This window comes from Epinephelus fuscoguttatus, linkage group LG2, assembly GCF_011397635.1.
Source record: "Epinephelus fuscoguttatus linkage group LG2, E.fuscoguttatus.final_Chr_v1".
NCBI classification, from domain to species: Eukaryota; Metazoa; Chordata; class Actinopteri; order Perciformes; family Serranidae; genus Epinephelus; species Epinephelus fuscoguttatus.
The window spans coordinates 52,068,322-52,082,873 of NC_064753.1; the positions used below are offsets into that span (position 1 = coordinate 52,068,322).

General features: G+C 49.0%; 2 protein-coding genes across 6 annotated transcripts in view; one reads left to right on the forward strand and one right to left on the reverse strand.

The window, feature by feature from the left end:
• Positions 1 to 14,552, reverse strand: part of LOC125900157 (uncharacterized) — a 251,790-nt gene that overhangs the window by 58,881 nt on the left and 178,357 nt on the right. The window lies entirely within an intron of this gene.
• Positions 1 to 14,552, forward strand: part of vps13c (vacuolar protein sorting 13 homolog C) — a 124,632-nt gene that overhangs the window by 36,950 nt on the left and 73,130 nt on the right. For all 4 annotated transcript variants that reach the window (XM_049594805.1, XM_049594821.1, XM_049594799.1 and 1 more), the window contains 19 exons: positions 2,238 to 2,300; positions 2,421 to 2,568; positions 3,060 to 3,160; positions 3,436 to 3,578; positions 3,664 to 3,856; positions 3,959 to 4,073; positions 4,256 to 4,392; positions 9,237 to 9,369; positions 9,455 to 9,572; positions 9,650 to 9,782; positions 10,751 to 10,823; positions 11,020 to 11,120; positions 11,214 to 11,367; positions 11,829 to 11,908; positions 12,226 to 12,285; positions 12,553 to 12,703; positions 12,788 to 12,904; positions 12,989 to 13,092; positions 13,270 to 13,437. In XM_049594805.1, coding sequence (XP_049450762.1) covers positions 2,238 to 2,300; positions 2,421 to 2,568; positions 3,060 to 3,160; positions 3,436 to 3,578; positions 3,664 to 3,856; positions 3,959 to 4,073; positions 4,256 to 4,392; positions 9,237 to 9,369; positions 9,455 to 9,572; positions 9,650 to 9,782; positions 10,751 to 10,823; positions 11,020 to 11,120; positions 11,214 to 11,367; positions 11,829 to 11,908; positions 12,226 to 12,285; positions 12,553 to 12,703; positions 12,788 to 12,904; positions 12,989 to 13,092; positions 13,270 to 13,437 — 2,292 coding nt within the window. The remainder of the gene's footprint in view (positions 1 to 2,237; positions 2,301 to 2,420; positions 2,569 to 3,059; positions 3,161 to 3,435; positions 3,579 to 3,663; positions 3,857 to 3,958; positions 4,074 to 4,255; positions 4,393 to 9,236; positions 9,370 to 9,454; positions 9,573 to 9,649; positions 9,783 to 10,750; positions 10,824 to 11,019; positions 11,121 to 11,213; positions 11,368 to 11,828; positions 11,909 to 12,225; positions 12,286 to 12,552; positions 12,704 to 12,787; positions 12,905 to 12,988; positions 13,093 to 13,269; positions 13,438 to 14,552) is intronic.

Genomic DNA, 14,552 nt, shown 5'->3' on the forward strand with positions numbered 1-14,552 from the left:
AGTGATGTCCATCATTAGTGACTTCCATCATTAGAGACGTCCATCATCAGTGATGTCCATCATGAGAGACGTCCATCATCAGTGATGACCATCATTAGTGACGTCCATCATCAGTGATGTCCATCATTAGAGACGTCCATCATCAGTGATGTCCATCATTAGTGACTTCCATCATTAGAGACGTCCATCATCAGTGATGACCATCATTAGAGACGTCCATCATCAGTGATGTCCATCATTAGTGACGTCCATCATTAGAGACGTCCCTCATTAGTGATGTCCATCATTAGAGACCTCCATCATCAGTGATGTCCATCATTAGTGACGTCCATCATTAGAGACGTCCATCATCAGTGACGTCCATCATTAGTGACGTCCATCAGAGACGTCCATCATCAGTGATGTCCATCATTAGTGACGTCCATCATCAGTGATGTCCATCATTAGTGACGTCCATCATCAGTGATGTCCATCATTAGTGACGTCCATCAGAGACGTCCATCATCAGTGATGTCCATCATTAGTGACGTCCATCATCAGTGATGTCCATCATTAGTGACGTCCATCAGAGACGTCCATCATTAGTGATGACCATCATTAGTGACGTCCATCATGAGAGACGTCCATCATCAGTGATGTCCATCATTAGTGACGTCCATCATCAGTGACGTCCATCATTAGTGACGTCCATCAGAGACGTCCATCCTCAGTGACATCCATCATTAGAGACGTCCATCATTAGAGACGTCCATCATCAGTGACGTCCATCATCAGTGACATCCATCATTAGAGACGTCCCTCATTAGTGATGTCCATCATTAGTGACGTCCATCATCAGTGATGTCCATCATTAGTGACGTCCATCAGAGACGTCCATCATTAGTGATGACCATCATTAGTGACATTCATCATCAGTGATGTCCATCATTAGTGATGTCCATCATGAGAGACGTCCATCATCAGTGATGTCCATCATTAGTGATGTCCATCATGAGAGATGTCCATCATCAGTGATGACCATCATTAGTGACGTCCATCATCAGTGATGTCCATCATTAGTGACGTCCATCATGAGAGACGTCCATCATCAGTGATGTCCATCATTAGTGACGTTCATCATCAGTGATGTCCATCATTAGTGACGTCCATCATGAGAGACGTCCATCATCAGTGATGTCCATCATTAGTGACTTCCATCATTAGAGACGTCCATCATCAGTGATGTCCATCATGAGAGACGTCCATCATCAGTGATGACCATCATTAGTGACGTCCATCATCAGTGATGTCCATCATTAGAGACGTCCATCATCAGTGATGTCCATCATTAGAGACGTCCATCATCAGTGATGTCCATCATTAGTGACGTCCATCATTAGAGACGTCCATCATCAGTGATGACCATCATTAGAGACGTCCATCATCAGTGATGTCCATCATTAGTGACGTCCATCATTAGAGACGTCCCTCATTAGTGATGTCCATCATTAGTGACGTCCATCATCAGTGATGTCCATCATTAGTGACGTCCATCATTAGAGACGTCCATCATCAGTGACGTCCATCATTAGTGACGTCCATCAGAGACGTCCATCATCAGTGATGTCCATCATTAGTGACGTCCATCATCAGTGATGTCCATCATTAGTGACGTCCATCAGAGACGTCCATCATCAGTGATGTCCATCATTAGTGACGTCCATCATCAGTGATGTCCATCATTAGTGACGTCCATCAGAGACGTCCATCATTAGTGATGACCATCATTAGTGACGTCCATCATGAGAGACGTCCATCATCAGTGATGTCCATCATTAGTGACGTCCATCATCAGTGACGTCCATCATTAGTGACGTCCATCAGAGACGTCCATCATCAGTGACATCCATCATTAGAGACGTCCATCATTAGAGACGTCCATCATCAGTGACGTCCATCATCAGTGACATCCATCATTAGAGACGTCCATCATTAGAGACGTCCATCATCAGAGACGTCCATCATCAGTGACATCCATCATTAGAGACGTCCATCATTAGAGACGTCCTTCATCAGTGACGTCCATCATTAGAGACGTCCATCATTAGAGACGTCCATCACTGACCAGAGATCAGACGTTCAGCTTGTTTACAGGCTGCTGAGTGTGATGCTCCAAACCCCGCCCACCATCACTGACCTGAGATCAGACGTTCAGCTGGTACTTCCTGTCTGAACCATGTTTGTGTTTGTTTCTTCAGGATCTGGAGAAAGTTTTGGACGTCTTCAACATCACGTTGGCTCGACAGCAGGCGCACATGGAGGTACACACACTCTGAGCACTGTCATTATAGACATGTTTAACACAGGGGAGCCTTCACCTCCTCCTCCTCTTCCTCCACCTCACTCACTCCTCACTCCTCACTCCTCTCCTCCTCCTGCAGGTGATCAGGTCGGGACAGAAAGTGGTGGGGAAGAAGGCGGCGGGTGGGCAGAAGCAGGGAGGAGGAGGAGGAGGTTTCTTCAGCAGCTTCTTTGGTAGAAAGGCGAAGAAGGAGGAGCAGGAGCCAGAGGAGGACAAGGAGAAGGAGAGTAAGATCCTTTAATTTAAATACTTCATCACCTCCTTTATATCTCTCTCCCCTCACCATGGTAACCTGAAACACACCTGTCTGACGTCAGCTGATCAGACAGGTCATTTATTGATTTAAATATTCAGAGGCCCCAGGACAGAACCCTGAGGAACCCCATCTCATTTATATACTTTGTTACAGGACAAGTACTCTGTTACAGTAAAAGTACTGCAGTAAATATGTAACTGCAGTAAAAGGACTAATACCACTGTTTGTGTGTAAAAATCTGAATTAGTTAAATAACTGAAGTTGTAACTTCAACCCTGACCCTAACTCTGACCCTGGAGGCAGAATAATGTAGGAAAAATGAAAACACAGCAGTAGACATATCTCAGGTTGGTACTTCAGAGTACCCCAGACTTCAGAGTGAAAGTAGGGTGGTGACGGTCCGTGTGGTTAGGGTTAGGTTAGGGCAGGGGACTGAAGGCGTGTCTCTGATCTGGTCTTCAGGTTCAGGGTTGGATGAGATCATGACACCTGAGGAGAAAGAAAAACTCTACACTGCCATCGGCTACAGCGGCAGCTCTCACAACCTGGCGCTACCCAAACAGGTGAGGATGATGATGGTGATGTCAGTAAACACATGAAGGTCTACACAGCCTCATGACTTTTCCTGTAGCGCCACCATCAGGACAAACTTTACCTGTTTAGTTCCTGCTCAAAGAAATGATGAGGACTATGTTTATTCAGTCTGTCACTCTGACACCTAAAGGATAGACACAGGTTCAGACAGAACTTGGTTCACACAGAACCAGGTTCAGATAGAACCAGGTCTTGGTGTTAGAAGGTGAGCTGGGTTGACCTCTGTGTGCCTGTGTGCGTTCAGTACGTGGCGGTTATCGTCACCTTCCAGCTGTTCAGAACCTCTGTGACGATCAGAGAGCAGCCAGACGTTCCAGAGATCCTCAAAGTCCAGATGATCGACCTCAGCACCAAGATATCTCAGAGACCCGGCGCCCAGGCCTTCAGGTGAGTCTCAGCAGCATCATGTGACCACAAGTCACAGGTTCAATCCCCGCAGTGCTGTGGACATAAAGCTGTGTGCTGTCCTCAGGGTGGAGGCGGCGCTGGAGCACTGGTATGTGACTGGTTTACAGCAGCAGGGGGCGGTACCCTCGCTCATTGCCTCGGTGGGGGACTCCTCTTCCTCTCTGCTCAGTGTGGTGTTTGAGATAAACCCAGAGGAGAGCGCCTCCGACCAGCTGCTGCGAGTCCACTCTCAGCCCGTCGAGATCATCTACGACGCGGTAAAACACAAAGCACCATCTGACCTCAGATCTGTCATGTTCTCATGTGTTCATCAGTCTGGAAACAGAACTGATGTTTGTTTCCTGCTTTCCGTCCTCCAGGTGACGGTGAACAGTATGGCTGACTTCTTTAAGACGGGGAAAGGTGTCGACCTGGAGATCCTGACCTCGGCCACGCTCTCCAAACTGGAGGAGATCAAAGAGAAGACGGCCACAGGTCCGTTGAACAAAGATACATCAGCTGAAGGATGAAGGTCTATCAGACGGTCTCAGTGATTGGTTCAAAGGTTCATGATCCCTAGAGGATCGACCACCTCAGGCCTACAGCTGAGTCTGATTATTACTGTCCTGATTATAGTCTAGAGCTCAGTCTGACTGTTGGATTCTGGTCTCTCTCAGGTTTGTCTCACATCATTGAGACCAGAAAGGTCCTGGACCTGAGGATCGACCTGAAGCCATCCTACCTGCTGGTTCCAAAGTCTGGTTTCTACAGTGACTCATCAGACCTCATCATCGTGGACTTTGGCAGTTTACAGGTTAGTCCTGGTTTTATCAGACCTGTTTTACCTTCAGGTCACATGATCACCAAATATTTAGTTTGTTTTTAACAATATTTGTGATTTTTATTATTTTTAAAATATTGGTTCCTGTCTGCAGTTGAGAGGTGTTTCCTTCAAGTTCCTGGTTTTCAGTCAAATTTGATGTTAACACTAACAACTGTCGTTTTTTAACGTCAAATTTGATGTGTTTTTTTTCAGGTTCTCATGAACAGATATTTTAATTAAACAAAATTTAAACACAGACTCAGAGTTTAAAAGGCATCGGTCCTCTGTAGCTCCACCCTCAGAGGACAAACCTCACAGCGTCCTCTGTATCGCCACCCTCTGAGGACAAACCTCACAGCGTCCTCTGTATCACCACCCTCTGAGGACAAACCTCACAGCGTCCTCTGTAGCTCCACCCTCAGAGGACAAACCTCACAGCGTCCTCTGTAGCTCCACCCTCAGAGGACAAACCTCACAGCGTCCTCTGTAGCTCCACCATCAGAGGACAAACCTCACAGCGTCCTCTGTATCACCACCCTCAGAGGACAAACCTCACAGTGTCCGCTGTAGCTCCACCATCAGAGGACAAACCTCACAGCGTCCTCTGTAGCTCCACCCTCAGAGGACAAACCTCACAGCGTCCTCTGTATCGCCACCCTCTGAGGACAAACCTCACAGCGTCCTCTGTAGCTCCACCCTCTGAGGACAAACCTCACAGCGTCCTCTGTATCGCCACCCTCTGAGGACAAACCTCACAGCGTCCTCTGTAGCTCCACCATCAGAGGACAAACCTCACAGCGTCCTCTGTAGCTCCACCATCAGAGGACGAACCTCACAGCGTCCTCTGTATCGCCACCCTCTGAGGACAAACCTCACAGCGTCCGCTGTATCGCCACCCTCAGAGGACAAACCTCACAGCGTCCTCTGTATCGCCACCCTCAGAGGACAAACCTCACAGCGTCCTCTGTAGCTCCACCATCAGAGGACAAACCTCACAGCGTCCTCTGTAGCTCCACCCTCAGAGGACAAACCTCACAGCGTCCTCTGTATCGCCACCCTCAGAGGACAAACCTCACAGCGTCCTCTGTAGCTCCACCATCAGAGGACAAACCTCACAGGGTCCTCAGTATTGCCACCCTCTGAGGACAAACCTCACAGCGTCCTCTGTAGCTCCACCCTCTGAGGACAAACCTCACAGCGTCCTCTGTAGCTCCACCCTCAGAGGACAAACCTCACAGCGTCCTCTGTAGCTCCACCCTCAGAGGACAAACCTCACAGCGTCCTCTGTATCACCACCCTCAGAGGACAAACCTCACAGCGTCCTCTGTATCACCACCCTCAGAGGACAAACCTCACAGTGTCCGCTGTAGCTCCACCATCAGAGGACAAACCTCACAGCGTCCTCTGTAGCTCCACCCTCAGAGGACAAACCTCACAGCGTCCTCTGTATCGCCACCCTCTGAGGACAAACCTCACAGCGTCCTCTGTATCGCCACCCTCAGAGGACAAACCTCACAGCGTCCTCTGTAGCTCCACCATCAGAGGACAAACCTCACAGCGTCCTCTGTAGCTCCACCATCAGAGGACGAACCTCACAGCGTCCTCTGTATCGCCACCCTCTGAGGACAAACCTCACAGCGTCCGCTGTATCGCCACCCTCAGAGGACAAACCTCACAGCGTCCTCTGTAGCTCCACCATCAGAGGACAAACCTCACAGCGTCCTCTGTAGCTCCACCCTCAGAGGACAAACCTCACAGCGTCCTCTGTAGCTCCACCCTCAGAGGACAAACCTCACAGCGTCCTCTGTAGCTCCACCCTCAGAGGACAAACCTCACAGCGTCCTCTGTATCGCCACCCTCAGAGGACAAACCTCACAGCGTCCTCTGTAGCTCCACCATCAGAGGACAAACCTCACAGCGTCCTCTGTATCACCACCCTCAGAGGACAAACCTCACAGCGTCCTCTGTAGCTCCACCCTCAGAGGACGAACCTCACAGCGTCCTCTGTATCGCCACCCTCAGAGGACAAACCTCACAGCGTCCTCTGTAGCTCCACCATCAGAGGACAAACCTCACAGCATCCTCTGTAGCTCCACCCTCAGAGGACAAACCTCACAGCGTCCTCTGTAGCTCCACCATCAGAGGACAAACCTCACAGCGTCCTCTGTATCGCCACCCTCTGAGGACAAACCCTCACAGCGTCCTCTGTATCGCCACCCTCTGAGGACAAACCTCACAGCGTCCTCTGTATTGCCACCCTCTGAGGACAAACCTCACAGCGTCCTCTGTAGCTCCACCATCAGAGGACAAACCTCACAGCGTCCTCTGTAGCTCCACCATCAGAGGACGAACCTCACAGCGTCCTCTGTATCGCCACCCTCTGAGGACAAACCTCACAGCGTCCGCTGTATCGCCACCCTCAGAGGACAAACCTCACAGCGTCCTCTGTAGCTCCACCATCAGAGGACAAACCTCACAGCGTCCTCTGTAGCTCCACCCTCAGAGGACAAACCTCACAGCGTCCTCTGTAGCTCCACCCTCAGAGGACAAACCTCACAGCGTCCTCTGTATCGCCACCCTCTGAGGACAAACCCTCACAGCGTCCTCTGTATCGCCACCCTCTGAGGACAAACCTCACAGCGTCCTCTGTATTGCCACCCTCTGAGGACAAACCTCACAGCGTCCTCTGTAGCTCCACCATCAGAGGACAAACCTCACAGCGTCCTCTGTAGCTCCACCCTCAGAGGACAAACCTCACAGCGTCCTCTGTAGCTCCACCATCAGAGGACAAACCTCACAGCGTCCTCTGTATCACCACCCTCAGAGGACAAACCTCACAGCGTCCTCTGTATCACCACCCTCAGAGGACAAACCTCACAGCGTCCTCTGTAGCTCCACCCTCAGAGGACGAACCTCACAGCGTCCTCTGTAGCTCCACCATCAGAGGACGAACCTCACAGCGTCCTCTGTATCGCCACCCTCAGAGGACAAACCTCACAGCGTCCTCTGTAGCTCCACCATCAGAGGACAAACCTCACAGCGTCCTCTGTATCACCACCCTCAGAGGACGAACCTCACAGCGTCCTCTGTAGCTCCACCCTCAGAGGACAAACTTCACAGCGTCCTCTGTAGCTCCACCCTCTGAGGACAAACCTCACAGCGTCCTCTGTATCACCACCCTCAGAGGACAAACCTCACAGCGTCCTCTGTAGCTCCACCCTCAGAGGACGAACCTCACAGCGTCCTCTGTATCGCCACCCTCAGAGGACGAACCTCACAGCGTCCTCTGTAGCTCCACCATCAGAGGACAAACCTCACAGCGTCCTCTGTATCACCACCCTCAGAGGACAAACCTCACAGCGTCCTCTGTAGCTCCACCATCAGAGGACAAACCTCACAGCGTCCTCTGTATCGCCACCCTCTGAGGACAAACCTCACAGCGTCCTCTGTAGCTCCACCCTCAAGGGACGAACCTCACAGCGTCCTCTGTATCGCCACCCTCAGAGGACAAACCTCACAGCGTCCTCTGTAGCTCCACCATCAGAGGACGAACCTCACAGCGTCCTCTGTATCGCCACCCTCTGAGGACAAACCTCACAGCGTCCTCTGTATCGCCACCCTCTGAGGACAAACCTCACAGCGTCCTCTGTATCGCCACCCTCAGAGGACAAACCTCACAGCGTCCTCTGTAGCTCCACCATCAGAGGACAAACCTCACAGCGTCCTCTGTAGCTCCACCATCAGAGGACAAACCTCACAGCGTCCTCTGTATCGCCACCCTCAGAGGACGAACCTCACAGCGTCCTCTGTATCGCCACCCTCAGAGGACAAACCTCACAGCGTCCTCTGTAGCTCCACCATCAGAGGACAAACCTCACAGCGTCCTCTGTAGCTCCACCCTCAGAGGACGAAACTCACAGCGTCCTCTGTAGCTCCACCATCAGAGGACAAACCTCACAGCGTCCTCTGTAGCTCCACCATCAGAGGACAAACCTCACAGCGTCCTCTGTATCGCCACCCTCAGAGGACAAACCTCACAGCGTCCTCTGTATCACCACCATCAGAGGACAAACCTCACAGCGTCCTCTGTAGCTCCACCATCAGAGGACAAACCTCACAGCGTCCTCTGTATCGCCACCCTCAGAGGACGAACCTCACAGCGTCCTCTGTAGCTCCACCATCAGAGGACAAACCTCACAGCGTCCTCTGTAGCTCCACCCTCAGAGGACGAAACTCACAGCGTCCTCTGTAGCTCCACCCTCAGAGGACGAAACTCACAGCGTCCTCTGTATCGCCACCCTCAGAGGACAAACCTCACAGCGTCCTCTGTATCACCACCATCAGAGGACAAACCTCACAGCGTCCTCTGTAGCTCCACCATCAGAGGACAAACCTCACAGCGTCCTCTGTATCGCCACCCTCAGAGGACGAACATCACTGCGTCCTCTGTAGCTCCACCCTCAGAGGTCAAATTAAAGTTCAGGGTTTGTCAGGTTTCCCGTTTGTTCTCAGATTTTTTGGTTCCACCTCTGATTTTATTTCTTTTCATCCAGATGTGTTTTAATGTTCAGACGTTCTGGTCAGGTGTCAGTCGCAGTTTTAGATTTTTGTCCAAATTTTGTTTTTTTACCTGAATCCCTCGGTTGTTTGTGATTTTCAGTGACGGGTGTTTTTGGGGTTTTTAACCTAAATTTTAAAATTTGATATTTTTCCTTTGGGCTGAAAACAAACTGAAGAACTGATGTATTTACTGTCCAGATGTTGATGTTTGTGTTCAGGTTATGTTTGGTTGAACTTTTGTGTGTGTGTGTGTGTGTGTGTGTGTGTGTGTGTAGTTGAACAGCATCGAGCAGAGCGGGATCAGCTCATCTTTGTCCTCCTTCTCCTCTCTGGAGGAGATCATGGATCGAGCCTATGAGAGATACAACGTGGAGTTAAGACGAGTCCAGGTGCTCTACAGCAAGTCAGGTATGCTACCGACACACACACAGACACACACACACGACTTCCTGGAAGTCTGTGTGTGATTAAACCAGGTGTGAATGGATTCCAGGTGAGGCCTGGAAGTCTGCTCGTCTGCAGGGTTCATCAGTCCAACACATCCTCCAGCCGATGGACTTCACCGTCCAGCTGGCCAAGTGTATGGTGGAGAAGGACGCCAGGATGCCCAGGTGGGACTTGTACCTGTGGACAGGTGTCCAGTCTCTTTGCTGACTCACCTTCTGACTGTTACCTGTTTGTGTTTCAGGTTCAAGGTGTCAGGGGAGTTGCCGCTGCTGCACGTCAAGATCTCAGACCAGAAGATCCACAACGTTCTGGATCTGATTGACAGCATCCCGCTACCCAACATGGACTCCTCTCCCTCCACCCCCACACAGAAGGTACACCTGGTACAGTCTGGTCTAACTGTAGCCACGCCCCCTGAAAGAAACACACCAATCAGGAACTAAAACTGTCACAGTGAGCGTTTTGGACCAAGTTAAAGTTCAGTCAGAGAGATTCGGGGAGTGATGGGCAAATGTTTCAAAGACTGAAGGGGAACATTCAGGGCGGGGGGAGGAGTTTAAGGAGTGACAGCATGAGTTCAGAGACATGAGGGGGAGGAGTTTAAGGAGTGACAGCATGAGTTCAGAGACATGAGGGGGAGGGGTTTAAGGAGTGACAGAACGAGTTCAGAGACATGAGGGGGAGGAGTTTAAGGAGTGACAGAACGAGTTCAGAGACATGAGGGGGAGGAGTTTAAGGAGTGACAGAACGAGTTCAGAGACGTGAGGGGGAGGAGTTTAAGGAGTGACAGCTTACATTCAGAGACGTGAGGGGGAGGAGTTTAAGGAGTGACAGAACGAGTTCAGAGACGTGAGGGGGAGGAGTTTAAGGAGTGACAGCATGAGTTCAAAGACATGAGGGGGAGGAGTTTAAGGAGTGACAGCGTACATTCAGAGACGTGAGGGGGAGGAGTTTAAGGAGTGACAGAACGAGTTCAGAGACGTGAGGGGGAGGAGTTTAAGGAGTGACAGAACGAGTTCAGAGACGTGAGGGGGAGGAGTTTAAGGAATGACAGCGTACGTTCAGAGACGTGCGGGGGAGGAGTCTAAGGAGTGACAGAACGAGTTCAGAGACGTGAGGGGGAGGAGTTTAAGGAGTGACAGAACGAGTTCAGAGACATGAGGGGGAGGAGTTTAAGGAATGACAGCGTACGTTCAGAGACGTGCGGGGGAGGAGTCTAAGGAGTGACAGCGTACATACAGAAACGTGAGGGGGAGGAGTTTAAGGAGTGACACAGGAAGTTGGGAGTGACGCTCAGATTCCAGACTGACATCACCATATTTGGACATGTTTCCTGCTACAGGTGCTGTCCTTGGCGGAGGCCAGACCACGAGTGCTCAACCTTCATCCTGCGCTTCTCGACACCATGGAAACAGGTCAGTGCTGTCTGCACTCTGATTGGCCGTTGAACAGTCATGAAAACAAAGAATCAATAGACTGTGTTTTTATTTCATTTCTAAACTCACACGTGTTTCTTCAAGCTGAGGAAGTAAAAAAAAATGTATCAGTGTGTAACTGTAATAAATTGTTATTATGATGATAATGTCATAACTGCTGTTTGTTGTCTCTCAGATTCTGATGAAGACGCCAGTGAGAGGTCAACTGATGAAGATCCTCAGCGCTCAGCTGTGGATGAACTCACAGACCTTCACTTTAAGTTCGAAGTTAAAGAGGTTTGTTTGTTTGTTTGTCTCTGCTCTCAGATCAATTTCATGTTTAGTCCATGTGAGACACCTGTGTGTGTGTGTGTCCTGTGGTGTGTTCAGGTGCTGTTGGAGCTGACTCGGCAGGTGGACCAGGAGAAGACCATCCTGTGTCTCAGCGTCTGTCAGCTGGGAGCTGAAGGGAAGAGGCGGAGCTTCGACCTAAACGTTACCTCTTACCTGCGCAGAGTCACACTCGACTACTGTGACGTTCCAGGTGACGTACAGCTGACTGATGTCAGTGGTCATCTGATAGAGTCAGGTATTAAGGTGTCGGCAGGTGGACAACTGGTCCGTCACGTTCAGCTGAGTCTGTTACCTGACGTCTGTTTCAGCTCCGTCACATTAAGTTCAGACGAGTTTTAATGTTTTCATATCGTATGTTATTTACATCTTTTCATCATCAGTTCATCTTCATAGAGTCTCAGACCTCCTCCAGAGGATGTGTAAACATTCAGACTTTAATCCAGATTAAATGTTTCTTATTACTTAGATTACTTTGATTACTCTGATAACTATGATTACTTTTTTTTTTTTTTTTTTTAGATCAGACTGATTGATTATTAATGAACACATGAACAGTCCTGATCCTGTAGAACCAGGACAGAACTGAGACTCACCTGTTCAGGTGTGTCCGCCCTCTAACCAGGTAATGTTTGTGTTGTTGTTTATCTTCAGATGGCAGGAATCGTCCTCTCCACTTGATTAGCTCCTCAGAGCAGCAGAGCTCCGACTTGCTTAAGGTGGAGTTCATCAAGGTGAGACCACACACACACACACCTGATCTACATCACACCTGATCTAATACACACCTGACTTACGTCACACCTGATCTACATCACACCTGACCTATGTCACGCCTGACCTACATCACACCTGATCTAATACACACCTGACCTACGTCACACCTGATCTAATACACACCTGACCTACGTCACACCTGATCTACATCACACACACAAACTGTGACAACATCACGCTGCCGTTCAGTCTGAACAAAGACTCACTAACAAACACACACATAAACACACTCTGGTTCACCTGTTAACGTGTGTGTGTGTGTGTGGTCCTGCAGGCCGACCCCGGTGGTCCCAGCTTCCAGACTCTGTTCAACAACACAGAACAAACACTGAAGGTGGGTGGAGTCAGTTTCCATGCCAACAGGAGGCAGTTAGCAGCGAGTTTGAACATTCAGCACACTGACAACGTTAAAAATCAACGTAAAGATTAAAATCAGTAAAAATGCTCAGAAACACAGGAAGTGTCTATGTTTGTGACGTGTCAGTGAGACGCTCAGTCATCAGGGCACCGTCATCATCAGTGTTGTAACGTAGAGTTTAAATCCTGTGACTCCGCACCTGTCTGTTAGATCTGAAGATCTGTTTACCTGCTGCTGTCTCAGGTGGAGTTTTCCTCTCTGGACTTCCTTCTTCACACCAAAGCTCTGCTGTCAACCATCAACTACCTGAACAGCGCTGTGCCGCCGCAGCTCACTACAGGCCGAGACAGAGACATTAAGAAGCAGGTGGAGAAGGCCGGACAGAGCCGGACAGGTGAGTCACCACCTCCTGCTCTCAGGTGTGTCAGTGTGTCTGATGCTGTGGACGAGACAGGAAGTGTCTCTGCTCTCTCTGCAGTGTCTAAAGGGGCCAAAGATGGTGGCGTGTTCAGCTTCAAACTGTTCGCCATGTTGGGTTGTTTCCACGTGGAAGTGTGTGACGATTGCTGCAGCATCGCCGACATCAGAGTCCAAGGTATGAAATAAAAACACATCAGGTCCAATAGAGAGTGAGGTGAGCTGACAGAGCGCTCGTTACATCATCATGTGACTCCCACAGGAATCGATGCATCCGTGTTAGTGCAGGTGAAGGAGACGCAGGTGTTTGCTCGACTGCGAGACATCGTGGTCACTGACGTCAACCCCCGAACCATCCACAGGAAGGTCTGAGACTTTATTACATCATCTCAGATTCTGATGTCATCACTTTGTATTCTTCCTCTTCAGAGCTGTGCCGTGGCTCTGAAGCTGCTGCTGCTGCTGCTGCTGTTGTCTTGATCTCTGTGAGGTGATGCTGACCTGCCTCCCCCTCCTCTTTTTCCCCCTCCTCTCCCTCCCCAGGCTGTGTCCATTGTGGGTGAGGAAGTGTTCAGCTTCAAACTCTCCTTGTTTCCGGGGGCGACGGAGGGGGAGGGTTACAGCGACATGTCGAAGGTGGACGGGAAGGTCACGATGCGTCTGGGCTGCATCCAGATCATCTACCTGCACAAGTTCCTCATGTCGCTGCTGGTCAGATACTAAACATGTTCCTATACTACACACTACACACATGTCCTTATATTACACACTACACACATGTCCTAATACTACACACTACTCACATGTTCTTATATTACACACTACACACTACTCACATGTTCTTATATTACACACTACACACACGTCCTTATATTACACACTACACACTAAACACACGTCCTAATACTACACACTACACACATGCCCTTATACCACACACTACACACGTCCTTATATTACACACTACACACATGTTCTTATATTACACACTACACACATGTCCTGATATTACACACTACACACATGTTCTTATATTACACACTACACACATGTCCTGATATTACACACTACACACATGTCCTAATACTACACACTACTCACATATTCTTATATTACACACTACACACATGTCCTTACACTACACACTACACACATGTCCTGATATTACACACTACACACGTCCTAATACTACACACTACTCACATGTTCTTATATTACACACTACACACATATCCTTACACTACACACATGTCCTAATACTACACACTACACACACGTCCTTATATTACACACTACACACTTGTCCTAATACTACACACTACTCACATATTCTTATATTACACATTACACACATGTCCTTATACTACACACATGTTCTTATATTACACACTACACACATGTCCTTACCCTACACACTACACACAGATAGTATTTCTACATGTGTGTATTTGTGTGTTTGTGTTTTCAGAGAATATTTATCGATATGTTTGTTCTGACTAAATCATGTCGTGTGTTTGTCAGATGATTCTAACAGGAAGTCACCGACTGCAGAATATTAGATTATTTTACTGTTGTAAATTCTCAGATTAGAACTCAGTGTTTTCGTAGAGTCTTTTCTCACCTGACCTGTTTTGTTTGGTGAAAATGAACCAGGTCTGTTTGTTAGTGTGGTTTGTTTGGGCTGGTGTGAAAGTTGTCAATCAAGTGCAGTGTAGTGTAGTATAGTATAGTATATCAATCAATCAGTTTTATTTATAAAGCCCAATATCACTAATCAAAATTTGCCTCACAGGGCTTTAGCAAAGTATAGTATAGTATAGTATAGT